The sequence below is a fragment of the Puma concolor genome, chromosome B4 (genome assembly GCF_028749965.1).
Source record: "Puma concolor isolate L17-30 chromosome B4, mPumCon1.1.hap2, whole genome shotgun sequence".
Lineage (NCBI taxonomy): Eukaryota > Metazoa > Chordata > Mammalia > Carnivora > Felidae > Puma > Puma concolor.
This window is the reverse complement of record NC_141673.1, coordinates 118,197,944-118,222,580: the sequence shown is the minus strand read 5'-3', so window position 1 is coordinate 118,222,580 and position 24,637 is coordinate 118,197,944. Positions and strand designations below refer to the sequence as shown.

Below are 24,637 nucleotides of genomic sequence, written 5' to 3'. Positions count from 1 at the left end.
TGCGAGATGTCGACCTGAGCCCAAATCAAGATGCTGAACTGCCTGAGCTACCCAGGTGCCACTTAAGCTGCAAACTCTTAAAAAAATATAAAACATGTTTTCTGCATTCTGATTTACCTTTTTTAATTTAAATTTTCAAATGTTTATTTGAGAGAGAGAGAGAGAGAGAGAGAGAGAGAGGCAGAGAGAGAGAGACAGACAGACAGAGAATCCTAAGCAGGCTCTGTGCTGCCAGTGTCGAGCCTGACACGGAGCTTGAATAACCTGAGCCAAAATCAAGTTGGACGCTTAACCAGCTGAGCCACCCAGGTGCCACTCTTTTTTCAATAGTATCTGCATAGAATAGACACATACACACATACCAAATGAATGAACTCAAAATGTATAAATTTTTGTCTAATGTGAACTCTTTGTCATGATAGAATCATAAGGCAGGAAAGGTTGCCACGAGAGTATACAAAATTCTTTTGAGAAGATGATTTTTACTTATTCGAATATCTCCAACAATAGATATAATGCCCTTCTGAATCTGTTCATACAGTTTTCGCTTTAAAATCAAGTTTGTCTGATGTAAGTATGGCTACTCCATCTTTCTTTTGACTTCTAGTAGCATGATAGGTGGTTCTCCAAAGCTTCACTGTCTTTTCTTTAAACAAAAAAAATTTTTTTTTTAAGTTTATTTATTTTTGACAGAGACAGAGTGCAAGCATGAGCTGGGGAGGGACAGAGAGAGAGAGAGAGAGAGAGAGGGAGACACAGAATCCAAAGCAGGCTCCAGGCTCCAGGCTCCAAGCTGTCAGCACAGAGCCTGATGCGGGGCTCGAACTCATGAACTGTGAGATCATGACCTGGGCCGAAGTCAAACGCTTAACCGACTGTGCCACCCAGCTGCCCCCCAAAGCTTCACTTTCAATCTGCAGGTGTCCTCAGGTCTAAAATCTGTCTCTTGTAGACTGTATATAGATGGATCTTGGGGTTTTTTTTATCCTTTCTGGTACCCTGTGTCTTTTGATTGGGGCATTTAGTCCATTTATATTTAGAGTGATTATTTTAAGATATGGAAGATATGGATTTAGTGTCATTGTGTTATCTGTAGGTTTCATGCTTGTGGTGAGGACTCTGGTCCTTTGTAGTCTGTGCTGCTTTCCACTCACAGAGTCCCCCTTAGGATCTCCTGCAGGGCTGGTTTAGTGGTCATGAACTCCATTAGGTTTGTTTGTCTGGGAAAGCCTTTCTCTCTCTTTCTATTCATATGACAGCCTTGCTGGGGAAAGGATTCTTTGCTGCATATGTTCCCATTCAGCACATTGACCGTTTCCTACTCCTCCCTTCTGCCCTGCCAAGTTTCACTGGACAGGTCTGCTGCTACCCTTAAGTGTCTTCCCTTGTAGATTAAGATCCGTTGGTCCCTAGCTGCTTTCAGAATTTTCTCTTTATCTTTGCATTTTTCCAGTTTCGCTATGACATGTCATGGTGTTGACCTAGTTTTGTTGATTTTGAAGGGAATTCTCTGTGCCGCCAGGACTTGGATGCCTGTTTCCTTCCCCAGATGGGGGAAGTTCTCAGCTATAACTTGTTCAAATAAACCTTCTGCCCCTTTCTCTCACTCTTCTTCTGGGACTCCTATGATGTGGATATTATTTCATCTCACTGAATCACTTAGGTCTCTAATACCTGCCTCATGGTCTAGTAATTTCCTTTCTTTCCCTTCTCTGCTTCATCTTTGTCCATAATTGTATCTTCTATTTCACCTATTCTCTCTTCTGCTTCTCCCATCCTTGCTGTCACTGCATCTAGTTTATTTTGTATCTTGTTTACAGCATTTCTTTTTTTAATTTTTATTTTGTTAAGTTTTTTAAATGTTTTTATTTATTTTTGAAGGAGAGAGAGAGAGACAGAACATGAGCAGGGGAGGAGCAGAGAGAGGGAGACACAGAATCCGAAGCAGACTCCAGGCTCTGAGCTGTCGGCACAGAGCCCGATGCGGGGCTTGAACTCACCAACAGTGAGATCATGACCTGAGCCAAAGTCGGATGCTCAACCGACTGAGCCACCCACGTGCCCCTTGTTTACAGCTTTCTTAATTCATCGTGACTATTCTTTAGGTCCTTGATCTCTGAAGCAGTAGATTGTCTGCTGTCTTCTGTGCTTTTTTTGAAGCCCAGCTATTAGTCTTATGGCTGTTATTCCAAATACTTGATCAGATATATTGTTTATATTTCTTTTGAGCTATTCTCTGGCTCTCCTTTCTTCCTGGAATTTTTTTTGAGGAGAATTCTTCTGTTTTGTCATTTTGGCTAGTTTCCTGTCCTTTATGTGTTTTAATAACTTGTTATGTGTCCCGCACCTGCAAGTACTACTATATTAAAAAATGGTCATGCACTGTCCAGGGCCTGGCACTTGAAGAAGTGTTTTTGGAGTGTGTTGTGTGCACTCTTTTGTTGTGTCTTTGTCTGCTTTTCTCCCTACTTGGAGTAGTGGTTTGGACCTTCCACCAGGTGTGTTTTGATTTGTTTGTTGAAGTAACCCTGGAAAAAAGGAGAAGGGGGTGTTGAAGAAACCTTATCCCAAACAAAGAGAGGTATGACAGGGGTGGCAAAAAAGACCAGGCAGAGAATCAAAGAAACTATAGGGCTTAATCCAGAAAGAGAGAGAAGAAAATAAAGAAGGAGATACAGAAAAGGTGTGAAAGGAATAGAGTAAAATGTCCGCTTTTAAACAAACAAATAACCAAAACAGAGGAAAAAAGAAAAAATATATATAGTAAGATTTGACGTAAAGTCAAATCAGAGACTATGAGGCTGATTCCAAAGGGAGGAGAGGAAAGAGTAGAGGAGAAAGAAAAGGGAAAAGAGAAGGAAAGAAACCGAAAGAAAAGAGGGTTGCTTGGGTGGCTCATGTGGTTACATGTCCGACTCTTGATTTTGGCTCAGGTCATGATCTCACTGTTCGGGGGTTCGAGCCTCGCATCAGGCTCTGCACTGACAGCATGGATCCTGCTTGGAATTCTCTCTCTCTCCCTTTCTCGGCACCTCTCCTGCTTGTTCACTCACTCTCCTCTCAAAATAAGGAAATAAATATTAAATAAAAAGAAAGAAAAGAAAAAAAAGTAATTAAAGTAAAAAAAAACCAAACTAACATACACAACCACAGGACAGTTGTCTACTAGTGCCCGGGACTGGAGGCTGTGCTGGTCTGGAGGAGGGGCTGTCTGGTTCCGTCAGTGTCAGTCTCACTACCTTAGAGAAGCAGTTACCAGGCCCAGAGGGGCGGGGTTTGGTGTAATGGGTCTGCCTCCATTGGGGCTTGTGTCCGTTCCCTGAAACCCCACCATGTTGGTGGGGAGAAAAATGGCGACACTCTAATCTCTCCTCCCCACACGAGGTGCCTCAAACCTCACTCTTTAGGCTGTCCTCACAGAATAGCCTGGGGGGGGCCGGCTCGCCTTGCTCCACAGTCTCCTATGCTTCCTGAGCACTCCGCTGGGATTCAAAACCTTAGAGGATCCCTGTTCCCCCAGACCTGGTTCTGGGGTAACGCCAGTCTGTCCAGGGGACAAAGGGCCTCTGGCTTGTGCCTGCAGGGTCTTTTTCCCTTGGTTGGGGGGTAATATACCCTCTTTCCACTGTACTCAAGGGAGGGGACTGTTCTCTACCAGTGTAGCCCTGAGATTGCTACCAAGCCTGGGGGTGGCTCCCTCCCCACCAGGCGTGGGAGGTGGCAGCTCTGGTCTAGAGAAAGTCTGGCAACCTTGAAAATTCTGATTTTTAGCTTCTAAGGCAGTTTTGCAAAGTAGAAATTGACTCTCTGGACCTCTCCTTGGTCCGGGGTCCGGAGAGGTTTTCTCTTATCCAAATACAATCCCACACTTCCCACAGCCTCTCCTTCTCTTCCGTTCGTTTTTCCACTGAAGGGCTTCCCCCACTCCATGCCTGTGTTGCCCATTTTATTTCTCCTAATTCGCATACACACACTTCTGTCCCACCAAGCTGTCTCTTTGCACCTGTGGAGATTTTTCTGTCACTGTGCAGCCTGTATTCCTGGTATTCCAAGTGCTCTGACCTCAATACTGCTGTGTTTGAGGGACAAGGGAAATTCTGATCCCCTTCCTCTGCCATCTTAACTCCTCCCTCCTCCTTTTATTTTCCTTTTCACAATTTCAAAGTTCTGTGTAGGTTTGCATTATTATATCAGTTTAATATGTTTTATAGATATTTATTATGGGCTTTTCTTCCTCGAAATTTATTGATCTGAATTTTGTCTTTTTTTTTTTTTTTAAGTTTATTCATTTATTATTTGGAGAGAGAGAGAGAGAGCACAAGTGGGGAGTAGCAGAGAGACAGGGAGAGAGTGATAATCCCAAGCAGGCCCTGCACTGTCAGTGCAGAACCAGATGGGGGGCTTGAACCCATGAACTGCGAGATCATGACCTGAGCTAAAATCAAGAGTCAGGTGTTAACTGACTGAGGCATTCAAGCGGCCCTAAAATTTTCTTCGGAAGTCCCCTGGGTACTTCAAATTTAATATGTCCTAGTTTAAAGACATTGTTTCTGACCCTTCCCCTTTCCTCTTTCCTGACTCTTTGTAATCTGCTCTGTCATTTGTTTTCCCTAGCCTAATAAATAGCAGCCTTGAAACAGGAAAAGTCCTGGACTCCGAACTTCCCTGAAACGACCGCATCCAGTCACTCACCACATTCGATATTTTGTACCTGCTTACCATTTTTCATGTTATTCCTATAATTCACTCTCTCACCTATAATTTTGCAATACTCTTCTGGTTTTGCTTCCTTTATGTTCATCCTACATTGCTGTCAGAGTGACTTTTCTAAAATATATTTGTGACGATGTAATTCCTCTGCTTATTTAATGGATCCCCATTACCTGTAGGAGGAAACTCATGTTCTAGCATAACACTTGCTCTTTTTATTTTTTGGTTTCGTCCTGATGTTCCAGTAATATCTATCTATCCCCTTCCCAATAACTCTGTTCCAGTTTTGCCATATTCCATAGGTGTTGTCACTTACTATATTATTTCATACTTGATCCTTTTGCTCATTCTAGAATGCCCTTCACACCCTCCCTGTGCACTTGTCTGTCTTTTAAGATACAGCCTTATCTTCCCAGAGTTTGCTGAGCTTCCCAAATGTGTTTTCTCCTTTGTGCGTTCACTGTGCGTTATTCACTTCACTCGTAGAACTAGTGGATATTTTTCTGTCCTTACCTGTTTTCATGCATCTCTACCACTACTAGCCTATAGAACAGACTCTGTCTTTTATTTATATTTCCAGCTCCTCCCCGGATAGTGCCTATGACTTGACAGATACAGTATGTGTTTGTCTTTCTGAGTGGGTGAGTGCGTGACCAAATGAATTAATGTGATGTTTTTCTGAAGCTGGGTTTTTGTTTTGTGTTGTTTTTATAGGAAGGAACAGCAAAGTCAGCAGTGGAAGCAAAGGAAGATGGTATTGGTATTATTGAAAATGTGCCACCAGAGCAAACAGTTAATGACAGTTTGACTTCTGGTGGAGTGCATAAAAATTACAGAAGTGGTAAGCTAGTGAATCTCTGTGAGTTGTTTTTCTATGGTTAAATGCTAGTATGAAAAAATCTGAAAGTATGTAGATCCAAATATATTATTCATTTTTCGTTAAGATATTTTTCTGTTGCTATCTTTATGTGTCTGTTGCTTTCTTTATAAGTATCCCAAGTACTACCACCTTTTTCTTCCTGAAAATCTTCAACTCCCTGAACATGCTTTCTGCTATTGCTTTTATTTTATTGAAATATTTATGAATGGAGATAGACTATGTGTTTAAAATTCATAGTAACACACGTTTTCATTAATTTGTCTGTATTTTATAGATATGATGTCAGCATTAGGATTAGGAGAAGAGGAAGATGTAGAATCACCTTCTGATCCTGAGGTACTGTCTTCTTATTATTTTTAAATATAAGCATTGAGTGATGTTAAAACATCAAAGCGATGCTTTAACTTTATTCTCTCATCTCTGCATTTGCCCATAGAAACCATTTCCTTATATTTTTACCTATAATTGATAAAATAATTGTGTTAATTATGACAATACAGTATAATACAGTTCTCTTGCAAACTTAATGAAAGTTGCTTAGTATTAGTACAGAAAACTAAGGCTTAGAGGGAATTAGTTTGGGTTTTGAAGTTAAGTTATCTAAACTAAAGAATTACTAAAGAAATACTCAACCTATGGCCAACTGTATGATTCTGTGGTGTATATGGATGTGTCAAACTCCTAATGACATCCAGAAAGAGTTTGGATTATGGTGTTTTACAACTTGAACCTTCAAAAGATAATGCCTGGGACTTGAAAATATTGTATTTGATTGCCAAGTAGATCTACAAGGAGCGTTGGGATTATGATAACCACAGTTTGGTTTGGTGGTGCTTTAATAATAAAACCCTTTTTGGATAGTTAAAATAACATCGTGGCACACGTATAGTAATATAAGTAAAGTAATGATGACCTATTCTAAGGTGATAACTAAGGATAGAGGTAAAAAGGGCCTGATCTCTTAGACACAGGCAGCTGCTGCATAATGCTGCAAGCACTGTATTTGAAGTCAAAAGACATGCTGTCATCTTGGTTCCATCACTTCCTAGCTGTGGGATCTTGGAAAAACTTGTTTAACTTGTTTGAATGTCAATGACCTCGTTCCTAAAGATGGTACTAATACTCGCCTCTTGGTTTTGTGTAATGAACAGATGTGGTAATGCTTTGAAAACTGTAAAGGGGGCTATAGAAATAGAAGACAAAATGATCACAGTGGTATTTAGTGACTTACTAAATATTGAGGATACTTTTTTTTTTTTGAATCTTTGTTTATTTTTGAGAGGGGGGGTGAGGGGAAAGAAGATCCGATGCAGGCTCTGCACTGAGAACAGGGAGCCCAGTGCAAGACTTGAACTCATGAACTGTGAGATCATGACCTGAGCCAAAGTTGGGCGCCTAATTGACAAAGCCACCCAGGCTCTCCAGAATACTTTTTTTATGTGAAGATGTCTGAAGGCCAATAAAATGGCAGTAGTGTCCAGAAGAGAATGGGAAAGTTAGAATGGGTTTTTGATTTTCTAATTTGGGCTATATTAAGTTTCAGTAATCTATTAGTAGAGACATCATATGTGTATACAGTTGACCCTTGAACAAGATGGGCTTGAACTGTGGGAGTCCACTTACATACAGATTTTTTTTCTATAAATACAGTACCATCCTGTAAATGTATTTTCTCTTCCTTATGACTTTCTTTTTCTTTTTTTATTATTCATTTTGAGAGACAGAGAGAGGACAGAGCCTGCGAGTAGAGGAAGAGGGATAGAGAATCTTAAGCAGGCTCCACACTGCCAGCACAGAGCCTTACATTGGGCTTGAACCCACGACCTGTAAGATCATGACCTGAGCCAAAGTCAAGAGCCTGACCCTTAACCGACAGCACCAGCCAGCACTGCTTCCTTACGATTTTCTTAATAATCTTTTCTTTAGTTTATAGTGTAAGAATACAGTATTTAATACATATAACATAGAAAACATGTGTTAATCGACTGTTTATATTACTGGTAAGGTCAGCATTTCGTTATAGTAACTCTGACCTTCCATGCTCAATTTACAGAGTTAATGGCCGAATGAGGATTAACAGGTAGATTAGAGGGCTTCTGCTTTAATATTCTGGTTTTTAATATATACTTTTCGATTTTTAAGTCTAATTGCTTTTGCTTTTATTTATTTTTAAAAAGTTTTTAACGTTTATTCATTTTTGAGTGACAGAGAGAGACACATTGTGAGTGGGGGAGGGGCAGAGAGAGAGGGAGACACAGAATCGGAAGCAGGATCCAGGCTCTGAGCTGTCAGCACAGAGCCCGACACGAGGCTTGAACTCATGAACCGTGAGATCATGATCTGAGCCGAAGTTGGACACTCAACCGACTGAGCCACCCAGGTGCCTCGTCTAATTGCTTTTCAAGTAGGAAATTCAGTAGATTAGTAGCTACGTTTTTGATACTTGTGGATTTTCGAGTGCATGGCCATCAGAGCCCTTAACCCTTGGTTTGTTCAAGGGTCAACAGTATAGTGATTTGGTACTTTTGAGATCTTCTCAATGAGATTATTGCAAATTTTTTGACCTTAATAAATTTGTCCTTATATACTGACTGCGTACCGAGCAGTTAGATACTGAGTGTACAAGTTGAGGGGTTAGGTTGTAGTGGTCGGAGCAGAAAAGTAAGTAAACAGCAATCCGTTATAAGTCAGTATAAATGCTTCCTAGAAAGAAAATGGAGAATGTTAGGTTAGAGAATATTGGGGGAGTTTGTAGTGAGGATGAGGATGAGAGTGGGAGTAGGAATTTTGGTAGTCAGAAAAGATCTGAGTGTGGCAAAAGCTGCCAAGTGAAAGATGAGAAGGACCAGTCATGTGAAGATCTTGGCGAGGGACATTCTGGACAGAGAGAACCACGGATCATCATTTTACTCTAATGTCTTAGAGTGACCAAGAAGTAGGAAGACCCACTCCATCATCATAATCATTGTTGTGTGTAGAAAAGAAAATGTGCATACTGAGATAAGTGCTTGGCACATTTTAGGTGGTTAGTAAATAAATGTTCTTATACTTGCCTTTTAAAAGCTTACAACACTTTTTGAAGAGTTTCATACCCATATCTAAAATTTTTTTACTATTAGTTAACCATAATTTGAAGAAAAGTTTTTCTTATTACTTTGCCATTCGATCCAACCCTTCTTTCATCAATAAAAATTTCAAGCCTTTGTTTACCTAAATGAAGCAGCAGCTACAACAGTGTTTTGTTTATACTCAACATGATATACTCCCAAGTTTCTTATCATATGAGATATCAATTAACACTAAAACAAATGTGGGCCATTCTATTAGAAGCAGTTTAAATTTATAGCAAGTATACTTTTAAAGAATTTGTTTAAAAAATTTTTTTTAATGTTTATTTATTTTTGAAAGACAGAGAGAGCATGTGAGTGGAGGAAGGGCAGAGAGAGAGGGAGACACAGAATCCAAAGCAGGCTCCAGGCTCTGAGCTGTCAGCACAGAGCCTGACGTGGGGCTCGAGCCCACGCATTGTGAGATCATGACCTGAGCTGAAGTCAGACGCTTAACCGACTGAGCCACCCAGGCGCCCCTAAAGAATTTATTTAAATACTTATTTTAAATGTCCTTTTATTTTGATCGGGAATGCAAAGTAAGGTGTTTTGTTAGTTCCTTTTTGAAATGTGCATATAAGTCAGTCTTCTGTCTATGAAAGTATTCTGGCCTTCCATGTTCAGTGTACAGAGTCAATAGCCAAATGAAGATTAAAAGGTACACTTAATCAAGAGAGCATATATGAGGTTTTCTATTTAAATGTTTTGGTTTTCAATATGTTTTTCTTATTTGTAAGTCTGATTGTTATTAAAATCGGAAATTCAGATATTTTCTTAGAAAAGGATTAGGAAATCTTTACACAACTCATTATTGATGCTAATTTTAACAGAGTATGTCTGAGAGTCCAAACAAATATGTTCCTCATTTATCTGGAGCTGTGGATCAGAAAGGGCAAAGTATATTAAATGGACAAGTAGAAGGTAAGAACTGTATTTTACTAAGAGGTCACTGGACAGAATGTTGATTTAAAACAGGAATACTGATATATTCTAATATCTAAAGAAAATCACCTATTAAATGCATAGTAAAGAGAAAGAGATGTGAAAAGGAGATAAGTTGTATCTTATGTGGTGTCAGCAACAGATTAAATTGAGAGTGCCACCAAAGGAGCTAAATGACTAGTTCCCTTTCAAGATACTGTAAGACCTAAGGAACCTCAGGAAATAAGAAAAGAGCCAAAGAGGGAATGATGAGAACAGTGGAGACTACAGGGAATAAATAAAGGAAAGTAAGCAGGTGTTTAGAGTGTTTCTACTGGAAGGTGGTAAAATACACTAGTTCTTTAAAAGGAATAGCAGGCTATTTGAAATGTAGGAATACTGTAAGGTGAGCTTCCAGTACTAGAATTTGTCAGAGTAGCATACCAAAATTTTCCCACTCTTACTGTTATCCTCTTTGTTGGGAAGACATTAAGGACTGACAGCTGATGATGCAGAGTTATGTCCTATCTACCATGGATGAACTTACGCATTTATAGTCAGCGATAAATGTACATACTTTAATGCCATATCAAATTGGAGGTACTTCATAAGAGAGTTATCATTTAGTGCAAAATAAGAGAATTGGAAAGAGGGTCAGTTAGGAAGACATCAAGGAAGCTATAGCTCTGATAAAAAGTTCCATTAGAAAGTTTATGACTTTTAGGGCGCCTGGGTGGCTCAGTTGGCTGAGTGTCCGACTTCAGCTCAGGTCATGATCTCAGTTCATGGATTCAAGCCCCATGTCAGGCTCTGTGCTGACAGCTCAGAGCCTGAAGCCTGCTTCAGATTCTGTGTTTGTCTCTCTCTGCCTCTCCCCCGCTCATACTCTGTCTCTATCTGTGTCAAAGATATACATTAAAAACAAAATTTTTTGGAGGCACCTGAGTGGCTTGGTCGGTTGAGCGTCGGCCTCTGGGCTCAGGTCATGATCTCGCGGTTCGTGAGTTTGGGCCCTGCATCAGGCTCTGTGCTGACAGCTTGGAGCCTGGAGCCTGCTTCGGATTCTGTGTCCCCACCCCCTCTCTCCGCCCCACCCCTGCTTGTGCTTTGTCTCTGTCTTTCAAAAATGAATAAACATTTTGGGGGAGTTGATAGTGGGTATGGAGGGTATAGATGTAAGATACTCATGCTAAACAAAGGGGAAAAATGTGGTAGAGATAATCCATAACAAGAATATAAAAGTGGAACATTCAAGACCATAGATCCAGAAATTACTGTTGAGAAGGAGGACTAGTGAAGGGAAAGAGAGAGGAATGCATGGTGTGTTAGCTAGGAAACTTTGGAGTTGAGGAGGAAACTCGAGAGAATTCACATTAGATGGCTGGAGTACATGTGCACTAAGTCAGAAGATTAGATCACAGCTACTCCAAAGAATACTAAAAGCAAGTGGAGTGCTAGAATTGGGGTAAAACCTAGCCACTCATTTATCCTCCTCAGATCTCTTAGACATCAAAGATACATGTTGCATTGGTATTCATTATTCAAATGAGATTAATTTGAATATGGAAGCATTGGCTGTTATTTTTTTAAGACAGCTAATTTATTATATGATAGCTATTTTTAAAAATTTTTTAATGTTTATTTGAGCGTGAGACAGAGGGCAAGCAGGGGAGGGGCAGAGAGAGGGAGGGAGACACAGAATCTGAAGCAGGCTCCAGGCTCTGAGCTGTCAGCACAGAGCCCAGTGCAGGGCTTGAACCCACAAACTATGAGATCATAACCTGAGTTGAAGTTGGATGCTCCACCGACTGAGTCACCTAGGTACCCCATGATATGATAGCTATTTTGTAAAAGCCTTTTTTAAAGGCTTATATGATCTACCAAATCAAACTAATTTTGGAAACAAAAGAAGTGATAGGGTTAATTCCCTAAATGCTAAAATGGTTATTTTCCATAAATATGATGCTGATTTTGAAATAGAAAAGATTTTTGGTATCTAAAAATTTTGTGGCAATTAATTTCATTTTTCCCTTTTGGTAATCATATTTCCATATTAAAAGCTTATTATACATTATTTCTTAGGTGTGTTTTACATACCTTCTTGCATGAGTGGATCAAGAAACTTTAAGATGGCTAAACTAGAGGATACAAGAAATGTAGGCATACCAGTAACCCACATGGGTATGAACAAAAATGAATACTTTTATTAACTGTTATTCTACAAGTATATATCCAAGCTGATCAATTCAGTACACTTGCTCTGATGAGAAAGAAATTATGCATTCAACTGAACCGTCATCACAACTGTGTACTGACTAAATTACAGGACAAATTGAAGAACATGGTAAATACTTGTAGTATAATGGTATAAATGATTTTGCTGTACTGCACATTAAGGGTATGCTGTTGCATTCTGCCATCGGCTTTCACATTTATCCTCTCAGGGTCATGAATTGTTCCTGTAATTCAAGATTGCTTTTCTTTACATCAGTCAGCATGTTCACATTGGTACATGTGCACTTTTCTATTTTAGTTAGTCATTTGAAACATAATCTTAACTTTTGACATCCTAACTGCATGTTCTGTGGAGCCTATATTCCTATTTTTTCTTCAGTATGTATAATGCGTTCATTTTTCTGTCTTGTCACTGTCTTAACCCACCTGCCTGTCCCCCCAAAAATAAAACACCAAAACCTAATGTAATCATTTTCAAAGCGAAGCATGAGGATTCAGCTCAGTACTAACTGCATGAATGTATAGTTGGCTTTCATATTTACATATAATTGACTATTTGTCCCTTTTGCTTTTTAGATCCTCCTGACAAATATCCTCACTTGAAGGTAAAACTTCTATATTTTTATCCTGAATTTTTAACTACAGACTGTGTGAGATGTACATTATGTCTTAATCATATTGTTTTAATACCCATTCAGCCTACCGTTGAAGTGGAAGATTCTTTTTCTGATAAAACAGTAGGAATGAAGGATATACAGACATCCAGATCAGGTAAATTTTACAATACAAATTTAACAGTGGAAAGAAGTACACTAAAATATTTGAAATGCTCTTATTCCTCATTTTTTTTGGTGGCACATTTAGTTGAAGGATTTGACATAAATAAGGTAGATGTCATTGTTGGTATCCATGTTTGAAGAAAAGATATTTACAAGCATAGGAAAAAGATTTAAAAAATATAAGCTTTAGTTCATGTTTCTTGTTTTATTTTGGAATCCTAAATATTCCTAATATTAATTATTAGACTCTTAGATTTTTCCATTGTTCAAAATGCTTATTTGAATTCTGACCTTTACCTAGAGTAAAGCTTCACTTGTTAACATGTCCATTGTGTTTTAACTTGATTTCATGTTATCTAAATAACAGTTTAAGCCAAATATGTTCTGCTTAGCAGACTGTGTGTATTTGTGTATGTGTGTATGTATGTATGATGTCTTTGATTATTAAAAATGGGGGAAGTAATTATTTTTTATATTTAGTAGATACAATCTTTTAAAACAGTAATTCTGAAGCTTTTTGGCTTTATAGTCCTTTTATATCATTTAAAAATTATTGGGAATTCCAAAGAACTTCTGTTTAAGTGGGTTGCATATGTTGGTATTTACAATATTAGAAACATTTAAAATACAGGTATACACAGTCATATATTCTGTTAGCCATTAGACCTATGACCCACAGTTGTGATACTATTGCATATCATATCTTTAGAAGACTCCATTGTACACTTAATATGAAAATGAGAATGAAAATGTCAAATAATATTTAGTATTATTGTGAAAATAGTTTTGACCTCTTGGACTGCCTGAATGGATGGATCTGGGACTCCAGGGATTTTCAGATGACACTGGAGAACTGTTTTAAACCATATACAGGGTTCATGGATGTGAAATGATAAAGGGGCCTTTGTGATGAAATGGACATTTAAGTTCCACTTCTGCATTTTCTTTCTTTCACTTGTCTTAAGAGGTTTAAATCAGACAATCTTGCTTTTTTTAAAAAAATATATATTTTTGTTACATATTCATTTTCTGTCTCATGGCACTATTTTTTGGATCTAGTGTAGACTGAGACTTATCCTGTTTTTACATGGCAACAATTATGTCACTCAAGGCTTTTGTTTCCATATAAATTTATGTTTAGCCAGGCTTAAAAATTGAATTCTGATGATATTGGTACATTGAGGAAAGACCATTTCATTGTGATTAAAGTAGTACCATTCATTAAAAGTTTTTTTAAAAACCCATGTCTTGGGGCGCCTGGGTGGCTCAGTTGGCTAAGCGTCCGACTTCGGCTCAGGTCACGATCTCACAGCCCGTGAGTTCGAGCCCCGCGTCAGGCTCTGGGCTGATGGCTCAGAGCCTGGAGCCTGCTTCCGATTCTGTGTCTCCCTCTCTCTCTGCCCCTCCCCTGTTCATGCTCTGTCTCTCTCTGTCTCAAAAATAAATAAACGTTAAAAAAAAAAAAATTTAAAAACCCATGTCTTTAGAACACACAGTGCATATTTAAACATAAAATAAATGGTTAGACATAGATTTTGTTACTAAAATATTCATAACCTTGAGCAGTCTTAATTATTAATAAATAAAGCTTTTATGAGATACAGAATATGTAATAGAGTTGCTTGAATGAATCGAAGTATATAATGGTAGAGAATTAAAAAGAAAAAATGAGAGACTAGTTAAATTTATCTATGTGAATGTCAAATATAGGACATGTAAAATACAATAAGCTCTGAAGGGGTAGTAGTGTGTTTGGAGGGAGAGGAGGATATGGAACTGCTTCTCTGAGGAAAGAATTGATACAAATTAGTCAAGTATGTATTACTATTTGCATTCTAATAAATGAAACTTTGTTTTCAGATTTTTCGGATTGGGAGTCTACTAGTTTGACCTTCGGTAATGAGACTTGTCAAACATCCAAGAATTTGAAGGTTGATGATAAATGCCCATTTGTATCACAACCAATGATCAAAAATCAGTCAGCATCCACAGATTCTGGACCGATAACCTTAGTAGATAAAGAAAAGATTAATATTGGAACTGTGCTGCTGTTAGGTAATTGTACACTCCATGACCTGAGTGAATCACAGTTACCAGAAAACAGAGAGAGCAAAGAAGGTAATGAAGCATAGAGAATTCAACCTCTTCGTGGCTTCACCATAGTTGTGGTTTTTCGAAAATAATTTTGTGGCAAAATTTAATTTGTGTTTATTCTTTTTTTTTTTTTTTTCGGTTTTTTTTTTTTTTTTTTTTTTTTTTTTTTTTGGGACAGAGAGAGACAGAGCATGAACGGGGGAGGGGCAGAGAGAGAGGGAGACACAGAATCGGAAACAGGCTCCAGGCTCTGAGCCATCAGCCCAGAGCCTGACGCGGGGCTCGAACTCCCGGACCGCGAGATTGTGACCTGGCTGAAGTCGGACGCTTAACCGACTGCGCCACCCAGGCGCCCCATTGTGTTTATTCTTTTTAGGTAACCTACAACCAGAGTATTTTTAGCAATACATTTGCATTCTTCCTTTGACTAAAGCAACATACAGATAGCAAAGAGACATGGAGAAATTAATTTCTTTTAGGCTAGCATTTAGTGTACACTGGAGAATGGGTAGCAGGATTATATTTAGAACTTTCGGACTAGTTGGAAAAACTAGGTACGGATCTAAAGATTGACTACTCAAAACATAGTTTCTTAGCTTTATTTTTATAGCTCTAAATTCACAAGTATCGGTCATACTATAATCACTGTAACAAAAAAAAGCACCTTCCCAAACAAAATGTTAAAATACTTCCTATATTTTCTATGATTTTATTTTAGTGTTGACTTTCTCAATTGAATCACTGAGAATTTATCACATAGTATCATCTTCTCAGCTATGTACACATAGTCTGTCGCCTTGTTTTATTAATTTTAATGAATAAATAGTTCACAAGGAATATTGGTTTTAAAGAGTGCTGTATTATTTAAAAATAATATATGGAAAACCAATTTTTTTTAAATAGTATCTTTAAAATTTTTTTTTAAATATTTTTATTTATTTTTGAGAGAGAGAGCATGAGCAGGGGAGGGGCAGAGAGAGAGGGAGACACAGAATCTGAAGCAGGTTCCAGGCCCTGAGCTGTCAGCACAGAGCCTGATGCGGGCGGGGCTCGACCTCACAGACTGAGATCATGACCTGAGCCGAAGTCGGACGCTCAACCGACTGAGCCACCCAGTCTCCTCTTGGAAAACCAATTTTAATTCTACTAAGATACTCAGTCTATTGATTAATGACATTTAATGTGTGTTCTACTTTATGTACCAGTGCCCCTTTTCAGTCATTTGATCAGGTCTGTACTAATAAATTGTACAATATTTTTTTCACCTCTGTAGTTTTATATTCTTTTCTTTCTTGATTTCTAAAATTAACATGTATTCTCAAAAGATTTTGAGCTCTTTCCTAGAGTAGTGAGTATAGGCTATAAATCCAAAGTTATTTAATATACAAGTGACTTGTTTGCTGTTACTTCTTCATGAGCTTGGTAGATCCCAGAGGCAGGACTTTCAAAACAAAACACCTACACAGGCTTCTGTAACACATAAAAGGATATGAAATAGAAAAATTACAAAATAAATACAAGCAGCTTAAACCAGTTCATATAGATCATTTCTTACTTGATGCCTTTTTATAAAGTTTTGAACAGAGTTCTCCAGGGACTGAAGATTGTGTGTTTATTCATTTAATACAGATTTAGTCTGTGCTGGGTCCTAATAATTTTATATCCTGAGTATTTCTGGAACCATTCTGTTGATTTGGATGTGCATCATCTTTATTTTATATTACTGCCTTCTAATTCATCTCCCATCTTTTATTACTATGCCATTCAAATTCATCCTTCCCCACAGTATTTAGAGTGATTTGTCTCAAATGCAAAGAGGACCATGAGCTACTGTTGAAAACATATTTATGTCCAGGCATCTTAAAATTATATATAAGGCTCTCATAATCTAGACTTCTGCCTAACTCTCCATCTTTACACCTTTCTACTGTCTGCTTTTTTCTCTGGCATTCTGAACTGCTGGTGATGTCTTCCTCTTTGATCCCTGTATTTTGGACAAATAGTTACCCTGGCATGTGCTTCTCTCCCTGTCTTGCTAAGGCCTTGCATGCTCTCCCCTTTTTCTGCCTTCTAACACCTTTGAATCTTGCTAACCTCAATGTTGGAGTCTTAGCTCAGTCATTCTCTCTTGAAAAGCCATTCCTGACACCTTTTATCTACATGTTTCTCTAAACCTAGGTGCTTAGTACTTAGTGGGAACTCCGTAAGTAATTACTGCATAAAATAAATAAAGGCTGTTGACACAAAGATGATTTAAGAGATTATCCCATACAGTCCAGGAGCAAAAGTAGAAGATACATAAAGAAATAATTTACAGTTCAGGTGGTGAAGATACACTAGAAAAATCTATAAAGTACTAAGGTAGCCCCAGAGAAAGAGACACCTATTTATCTGGGGAAAGATAGCCATTAACAAGGATGACTCTACATAGCAAGCAGTCTGAGTCCTAAAAGATGGGAAGAAAATTGTCAAATAGTGGAGGAAAACGTTTCAGGAATGTTTACTTATCAGGAACATATACCTATAGAAAGGGTATACACTGATAAAAGCATAAAAAGTAATAGTAATTTTGGAAACCATGAATAATGTTGTAGTTGAATCTTAGTGTGTTATTAAAGAGGTACTGTTACAAGTGTGTTGTGACTTTATATGTTTCTACTGTTTTTTAAAATTTTTGTTTTGTTTCTGATTGTTTTGTTCATTGATGTTAGGTGGATGGATTTGTGAATGAATCTTTGAGATGTTTGTATGCATTTAAGCTGGTGACATCTAGTATTTCCCAAATGGTTTGTTGAAGTTTTAGATAATTATAAGTATTTCTTAAAGAAGTAAATATTCAGGGGCCACCTGGGTGGCTCAGTCGGTTAAGTGACCGATTTCAGCTCAGGTCATGATCTCTTGGTTTGTGAGTGCAAGCCCCACATCGGGATCTGTGCTGACAGCTCAGAGCCTGGAGCCCATTTCGGATTCTGTGTCTCCCTCTTTCTCTGCCCCTCCCCTGCTCATGCTCTGTCTCTCTTTCCTTCAAAAATAAATAAACATTAGAAAAAAATTAAAAAAAAAAGAAGTAAATATTCAGGTAAAGATTAATTTAAGCTTTCAATTGATAAAATGTTATTTTCTATTTTTATGAAGGTTATAGCTTTTATCTAACCATTCTGAGTAATCTATTTTAACTAAATATATGTATTTGTCAGCAGACCTAGACTTAGAATTAACATCAGTGGAAGAGCGAGAAAGGCTTGATGGAAGTGAAAAAAACCACCCACAGGTATGTAAAACGTTAAATTTCCGATTTTATATTGTTTTCCTTGCTTGGATAATGTGATACAGTTCAAGTGAAATTATCTTTTGAATGAGCATTTGAAGTTGATTATAACTTAGTATTTAGTTTTTATAAAATTTTATAAGTTACAAAACTTAAAATATTGTTAGAATTTATAGTAACTTATAGCTAAACTTTATCCTTGGAATTGAGGCAAAAAAAAAAATTCCTGAATTTTGTTTGCTTCTTCCATTATTGTAACTTCCTTACATGATAAAGAACGTAACATCAAATATTGAATCATATGTTTAAGCAGTTGAAATTATGAGCAATATAACAATGATGACCACTGACTTAGATTCTATGTAGAAGGAGTAATTATTTTCAGTGGTTCAAAATGTGCAGTTTCATAATGCCAGTCACTAATGCCAAGATTAAAGATGTATATTCCAACTTTGGTCTCTTTGTAGTTGACTTCGGAGAATGGGGTCATACAATGAACACAACTGCCTATTGTAGAATCACACCCTATAGGATGGGTTATACACAATAGGTTTTTAAGTTATTTCATTTCAGCATAGGAGCTCAGTAAGTATTATTAACAGTTTTCTTATCCACTCTCAGTGGACATTACAATATATCAGAGCTGGGTACAAGTAGATAATCTGTATTGATGTACACCACCATTATAGTATACAATTTGAATTTTCTTTCTCATTGATATTAATTGATTTTGGCTGCTAATAATTTTAAGTTTGCCTATTCTCTAGTTATTAGTCTTTAAAAAAATACTCAAATGCACTTTAGGGCTCATTATTTAAGGGATGGTAAGGTAAAATGTTTTTAAAGTTTGCAACATTAAAAGTCATCTAATTTATTTTTTGGTAGATTTAACATGTAATGAATTGTTTAGTTCAAAAAACTGACAAAATTAAGTTTATGAGTTCATGTTTTTCTTCTGTCTTAGGCTAAGGCAAGTTATTTTTCACTTCTTACAGGAAGTTACAATCCAGTGATTTGGGAACAGCTAAACATAGATTAAAAAATTTAACAGTTAAATTTTGATTATTTTCTAATTTTTCTTTGTCCATACTTGATTAAGGATAAGGTTATTTTACAAACATGTATCCCGGCAGAAAAGACATCTGAAAATCAAAACAAGGAAGTTAAGTGTCCGTTTTTGCATCTGCAAAAAATGACTCAAGAACCAGAAATGAATAAGGAATGTGATAGAGAGCATGATATATCTGTATATTCAGGACGTGCTTCTATGCAAAACTTGGAGGAAATGTGGATCAAACAAGGCAAATTAGAGTGGAAAAATAGCTAAAAACTCATTACCAGTGAGTTAAAGCAGAAGTTTGGTGAAATTTGTTAACAGTACAGAATTCCTACTTATCTTGAAGAAGAACCACCACATGGTCACTCTAAAGAAGGAGCCAACTTAAAGGAAATACCTTCTAATTGGACAAATAATGTTCCTCAAAAAAAATAAAAATAGATCTACCCTATAACCCAGCAATAGCACTGCTAGGAATTTACTTGATTGTGAGGAAGAAGATGCATTTGGAGTGTCTGTGTCAATAGTATTTCAGGCATTTCCTGAACAAAAAGAGCCTAGTCTTGAAAATGTCATTCTCTCTCATTCATACTCTGGGTCCCCAGAATATGCTTGCCAGTCATCTTCTACGCTTTCTTTAAATGAAAGTAAATCATCAGGGAAATACAAATCAAAACCACACTGAGATATCACCTCACGCCAGTCAGAGTGGCTAAAATGAACAAATCAGGAGACTATAGATGCTGGGGAGGATGTGGAGAAACAAGAACCCTCTTGCACTGTTGGGAATGCAAACTGGTGCAGCCACTCTGGAAAACAGTGTGGAGGTTCCTCAAAAAATTAAAAATAGATCTACCCCATGACCCAGCAATAGCACTGCTAGGAATTTACCCAAGGGATATGGGAGTGCTGATGCGTAGGGGCACGTGTACCCCAGTGTTTATAGCAGCACTTTCAACAATCGCCAAATTATGGTAAGAGCCTAAATGTCCATCAACTGACGAATGGATAAAGAAATTGTGGTTTATATACACAATGGAATACTACTTGGCAATGAGAAAGAATGAAATATGGCCTTTTGTAGCAACGTGGATGAACTGGAGAGTGTTATGCTAAGTGAAATAAGTCATACAGAGAAAGACAGATACCATATGTTTTCACACTTCTGTGGATCCTGAGAAACTTAACAGAAACCCATGGGGGAGGGGAAGGAAAAAAAAAAAAAAACATCTTAGGGAGAGAGCCAAACCATAAGAGACTCTTACAAACTGAGAATACACTGAGGGTTGATGGGGGGTGGGAGGGAGGGGAGGGTGGGTGATGGGCATTGAGGAGGGCACCTGTTGGGATGAGCACTGGGCGTGGTATGAAAACCAATTTGACAATAAATTTCATATTAAAAAAAAGAAAGTAAATCAGACTATGAAGATGAGAACAAACCAGACATTGAGCATCTTTTTAACAACAATGAGAATTTTTATAATGATATAGAAAATAAAAAAGCAAGGAACCCACTAGTTACATTTAAAGTGAAAGAAGGCCAAGAGTTTGACTTGCAAGTGGCAAAAAATACGGACCAAAATACCACCGACTGTAAATTAGACATTGGACATATACCTCAGTCTAGTGATTCAGAGAGCCTTTTTGGTTTGTGGCTTGCCTGCTCCGATGTGATAAAACATGTGATTCAGACAAAAAGGCATGGTATTTCTGCTGTCACAAACACAAGAAAACAAAACCAATACAAGACTTTTTCCAGAAGCCATTATATGCAGATAATGACAGTACTCATAACTATAAAAGTGTTAAGTCTGAATTAGAAATTGTGAGTTCTTCACCATCTAGTTTTCCAGCATCTAAAGTATATTTAAGTGAAGAATTACATCAAGATATGCAAAGGTTTAAGAATGAGATAGGCATGTCACAAGTAGAGTTCCTGGTTTTGGAAAAAGAGAAAGTTCAACTTCCAAAAGAGATAGAGGTCCCCCTTGCTGTTACTCTTGTTTTTTCATTTAGCAATTATCGATCCATTCTGATTTTCCACTTAAGAGAAAAGGAGTTTGTATAAAATGGAATTGTCTAAATAAGTAATTGTGTCTGGAAATAGATTATTTCTGCTATCTAACAAATAGGAGTTCAGGAAAACATTATGATTTGTTTTCCTTAAAGTTTCTGTGTCAGTCTTCCAAGTAGCATATGAACTGGGAAACTAATTAGCTATATAAGTACCATGTGACCTCATGAACCAGAATAATCATAAAGACACTGCTTAAAAAACATAATCTCCAGGTTTTTTTTTAATCTATTGGCTTAAATATAAATTGTATTTCCATAAACAATAAAAGGGGAAGGAAGGAATAACTAAGAGAAGGAATATAAACAAATGTTCCCAGCCAGAATTGCTTCAGTATGTGTCAGTAGACCCTGGGTCTAGGGTTCTTTCTTGTCTAGCAAGACAGCGGGATGCAGGATTAAAATGGGAGAGATGGCTAATGTCCGGAGAACACAAGAGCCCCAATTAAGGGTCCTTGCTCTGTTGTTATTAGGATCAGAAGGCTTCCAAACATGGTGATTGACGTGCACAAAGAGATAGTAAATCTGTGAACATGAGCTCATGGGCATGAGGGAAAGGGGGTTTGAAGATATAGGGTGTTAGGGGTTTGGGTCAATATAAAACAAAATCCTGGTGCCTGGCAGATGGTTGTTAACAGCCCACCTGAGCACCTTATCTGTTTATCTTAGCTAGTCTAGGGGATAAGACAGATGCTACTTCAGGATCCACAAGGCACCTTTCTTTTGCTAATTAGCTCCCCTCTGGGCATCTTTACCCTGCAACCTGTAGCCTATAGCCCTATTTACCTGTTTACCTAATTTGGTCCTTCCTTCCTGTGAAAGCAGCTTTCTGCTATAATACTAAATTGGGGGGCATTTTTGCCCTGAATACCTAATTTTGCTTACCTCATACACCTTTGTATGGGGGCCTTTGCCCTCCTCTCTATTCTGGGGCCCTTTGCCCCACTTCTCTCATCTTATTTGCCTAATCTTGTTTACCCAAACTTGGGTGTGAGCATCCTATGGCTTTGTAATTCTTTATGTCTTGTTAACCCATCAGTGCAGGCTCAGGGAATTCCTAAGCTTACTCCCCACAAATACATGCAGTCTTCTCTGCTTTACTCACAACCTTGGAACTTAGATTTCAACATGACCACTTTGAGATAGTTTTAATAACAAATATTTGTATTATCACCACTTTTTTTCACACTTTTTAAATCATCATTCTCAGATGTTTCTGTTGAGTCAGACTTTGACTTTATGTTTAATAAAGTATGACACATTTTGACATGTATGATTTTTACCATGTAGGTAGCATAAGCCTTCAGCAAACCTTCGGTATTTAACTCCAAGGGAGAAAACTGAGTTTTGAGATATGTGGAGTTTAGAAATAGACAAAATCTAGAGATATCCTTCTTTAAAAGAAAAAGTAGCTAATGTCCTCGTCCCCTATGAAGGTATTAATTTACTGTGCCAAAGTCATACTTGTAAGGTATTCTATTAATTTAATGAATTTGTGGTCATTTATCTGATTCAGCATTAAAGAATAGTATCATCTCTTTTGGTGCCATAAAATGCTAGGTAATGCCACTTCAGGAACTTTGGACAAATTTAACCTTTTTTAGTTTTACTCGAATTATCAGTAGAAAATGGGTTTAAAGTTGATAATTACTTTTATACCCTCTCCCTATAAAATTTTATGGTTGTTGAATGTGAAATTCAGGGAGCATTACTAATTTCCCAGAATTCCAGCCTAACATCCTTTTCACTCTGTTCCTTTTGTGTTGTGGCAAACCTTCCTTTGTAAATTTTAGGGAACACTGTTACTTTTTTTGAGAACCTTGGGATCCAAATTAAAAAGAATTATAAAAGGCAGTCAGGGAAAGAATAGCTTCGTGCAGAAAGAGGAAAGCTTCCTGTTTTTGTTACTGGAGCACCTCAATGTCACATGTTTTAAATCTGGCTGTTGTGTAAAACCCAGGTGGTAAGGATAGGAAAGGACAAATTTTGTCTTTGTCTTTTTATTTCTTTGTATTTCTTGGTCAGATGGGGTGGGGGTGGGGTGGGGAATTTTCGGTAGCAAAGTGTGGATATGAATAAGAGTACAAAATTAAGAAAGCCCTTTTAGAAATTTTGGAAAATTCTGCTTTTTTTATTCAAACAGAAATGAAGCCGACTTTATAAAAATTATAATTACATGTAAATGATAAACTAAACACAAAATGTTTATCAATTAAAATTATGACAAACTGTCAACTGATAAAATTAATGAAAAAACTTCTTTTTATTGACTAAAGTAACAATTACCTTTAGTATCAAGTTCCATTAAAGGTTGAAGAAAAAAAGCACAGAAGTAGTGACATGGAAGTATCAGAAAACATACATGATGCTGCAGCTGCTGGATTAATTCAACAAAGAAAGAATGGAAAAACTGATAACCATCAATTTCCTGTTACAGAAAATAAAGATTCTGATAGGTAAGCCATAGCAATGTTTAAATAGTAGGTAATTGTTATTTTCCTATGCAACAAACTTTTATAGTTTGAGCTGATGTTCATGATGAACAAGTTTCGTATTTTTCATGGAGATATTTCATCCTATGTGGTAATCAGAAAAATGTAAATAATGAGATACCATTTTTTGCAGTCATAGTGATAAATATTTTATTAAAAAATAATCGGGGCGCCTGGGTGGCGCAGTCGGTTAAGCGTCCGACTTCAGCCAGGTCACGATCTCGCGGTCTGTGAGTTTGAGCCCCGCGTCAGGCTCTGGGCTGATGGCTCAGAGCCTGGAGCCTGTTTCCGATTCTGTGTCTCCCTCTCTCTCTGCCCCTCCCCCGTTCATGCTCTGTCTCTCTCTGTCCCAAAAATAAATAAACGTTGAAAAAAAAAAAAAATTAAAAAAAAAAATAATCAAAGTGGGGCGCCTGGGTGGCTCAGTCAGTTAAGTGTCCGACTTCAGCTCAGGTCATGATCTCACAGTCTGTGAGTTCGAGCCCTGCGTTGGGCTCTGTGCTGACAGCTCAGAGCCTGGAGCCTGCTGTGGATTCTGTGTCTCCCTCTCTCTCTGCCCCTCCCCTGCTCATGCTCTGTCTCTCTCTGTCTCAAAAATAAATAAAAAACATTTAAAAAAAATAAAATAAAAAAGTTAGGAAATGTGAGGAAAATGACATTCTTATTCACTGTGGCTAGATGAAGTTGGTAAATCCTTTCTGAAGGGTCATTTAGCAGTGTGTTTCAAAATTTCAGATATGTCGTTGCACCTGGGCAGCTTAGTTGGTTAAGGGTCCAACTTCGGCTCAGGTTGTGATCTCGCACTTCATGAGTTTGAGCCTTGCGTCAAGCTCTGTGCTGACAGCTCAGAGCCTGGAGCTTGCTTCAGATTATGTGTCTCTCCCTCTCTCTCTGCCACTCCCCTGCTTGTGCTCTGTCTCTGTCACTGTCAAAAATAAATGATAAAACATGAAAAAAATTTTCAGATAGGTCATCCCGTTATTCCAGTGGCTTCATTGCCAGGACTGGATCCTCCAGGAAA

At 37.7% G+C, this 24,637-nt stretch overlaps 2 protein-coding genes across 16 annotated transcripts in view; both read left to right on the top strand.

Annotated features, from left to right (window-relative positions):
• Positions 1-24,637, top strand: part of LOC112867954 (ankyrin repeat domain containing 26) — a 111,110-nt gene that overhangs the window by 41,719 nt on the left and 44,754 nt on the right. For 13 of the 15 annotated variants that reach the window (XM_086714695.1, XM_086714688.1, XM_086714687.1 and 10 more), the window contains 9 exons: positions 5,425-5,551; positions 5,865-5,926; positions 9,528-9,618; positions 11,701-11,799; positions 12,430-12,458; positions 12,552-12,624; positions 14,493-14,750; positions 17,924-17,997; positions 23,417-23,580. In XM_086714695.1, the coding sequence (XP_086570821.1) occupies positions 5,425-5,551; positions 5,865-5,926; positions 9,528-9,618; positions 11,701-11,799; positions 12,430-12,458; positions 12,552-12,624; positions 14,493-14,750; positions 17,924-17,997; positions 23,417-23,580 (977 nt within the window). The remainder of the gene's footprint in view (positions 1-5,424; positions 5,552-5,864; positions 5,927-9,527; positions 9,619-11,700; positions 11,800-12,429; positions 12,459-12,551; positions 12,625-14,492; positions 14,751-17,923; positions 17,998-23,416; positions 23,581-24,637) is intronic. The other 2 variants (XM_086714684.1, XM_086714686.1) reach the window with 2 other exon arrangements.
• On the top strand, positions 20,455-22,144 carry LOC147579453 (putative coiled-coil domain-containing protein 144B; the record flags this gene model as incomplete). The annotated part of the gene is given in 2 exon segments (XM_086711862.1): positions 20,455-20,773; positions 20,776-22,144. Coding segments are annotated over 2 exon segments (663 nt in total), but the record flags the coding sequence as incomplete, so codon positions are not given.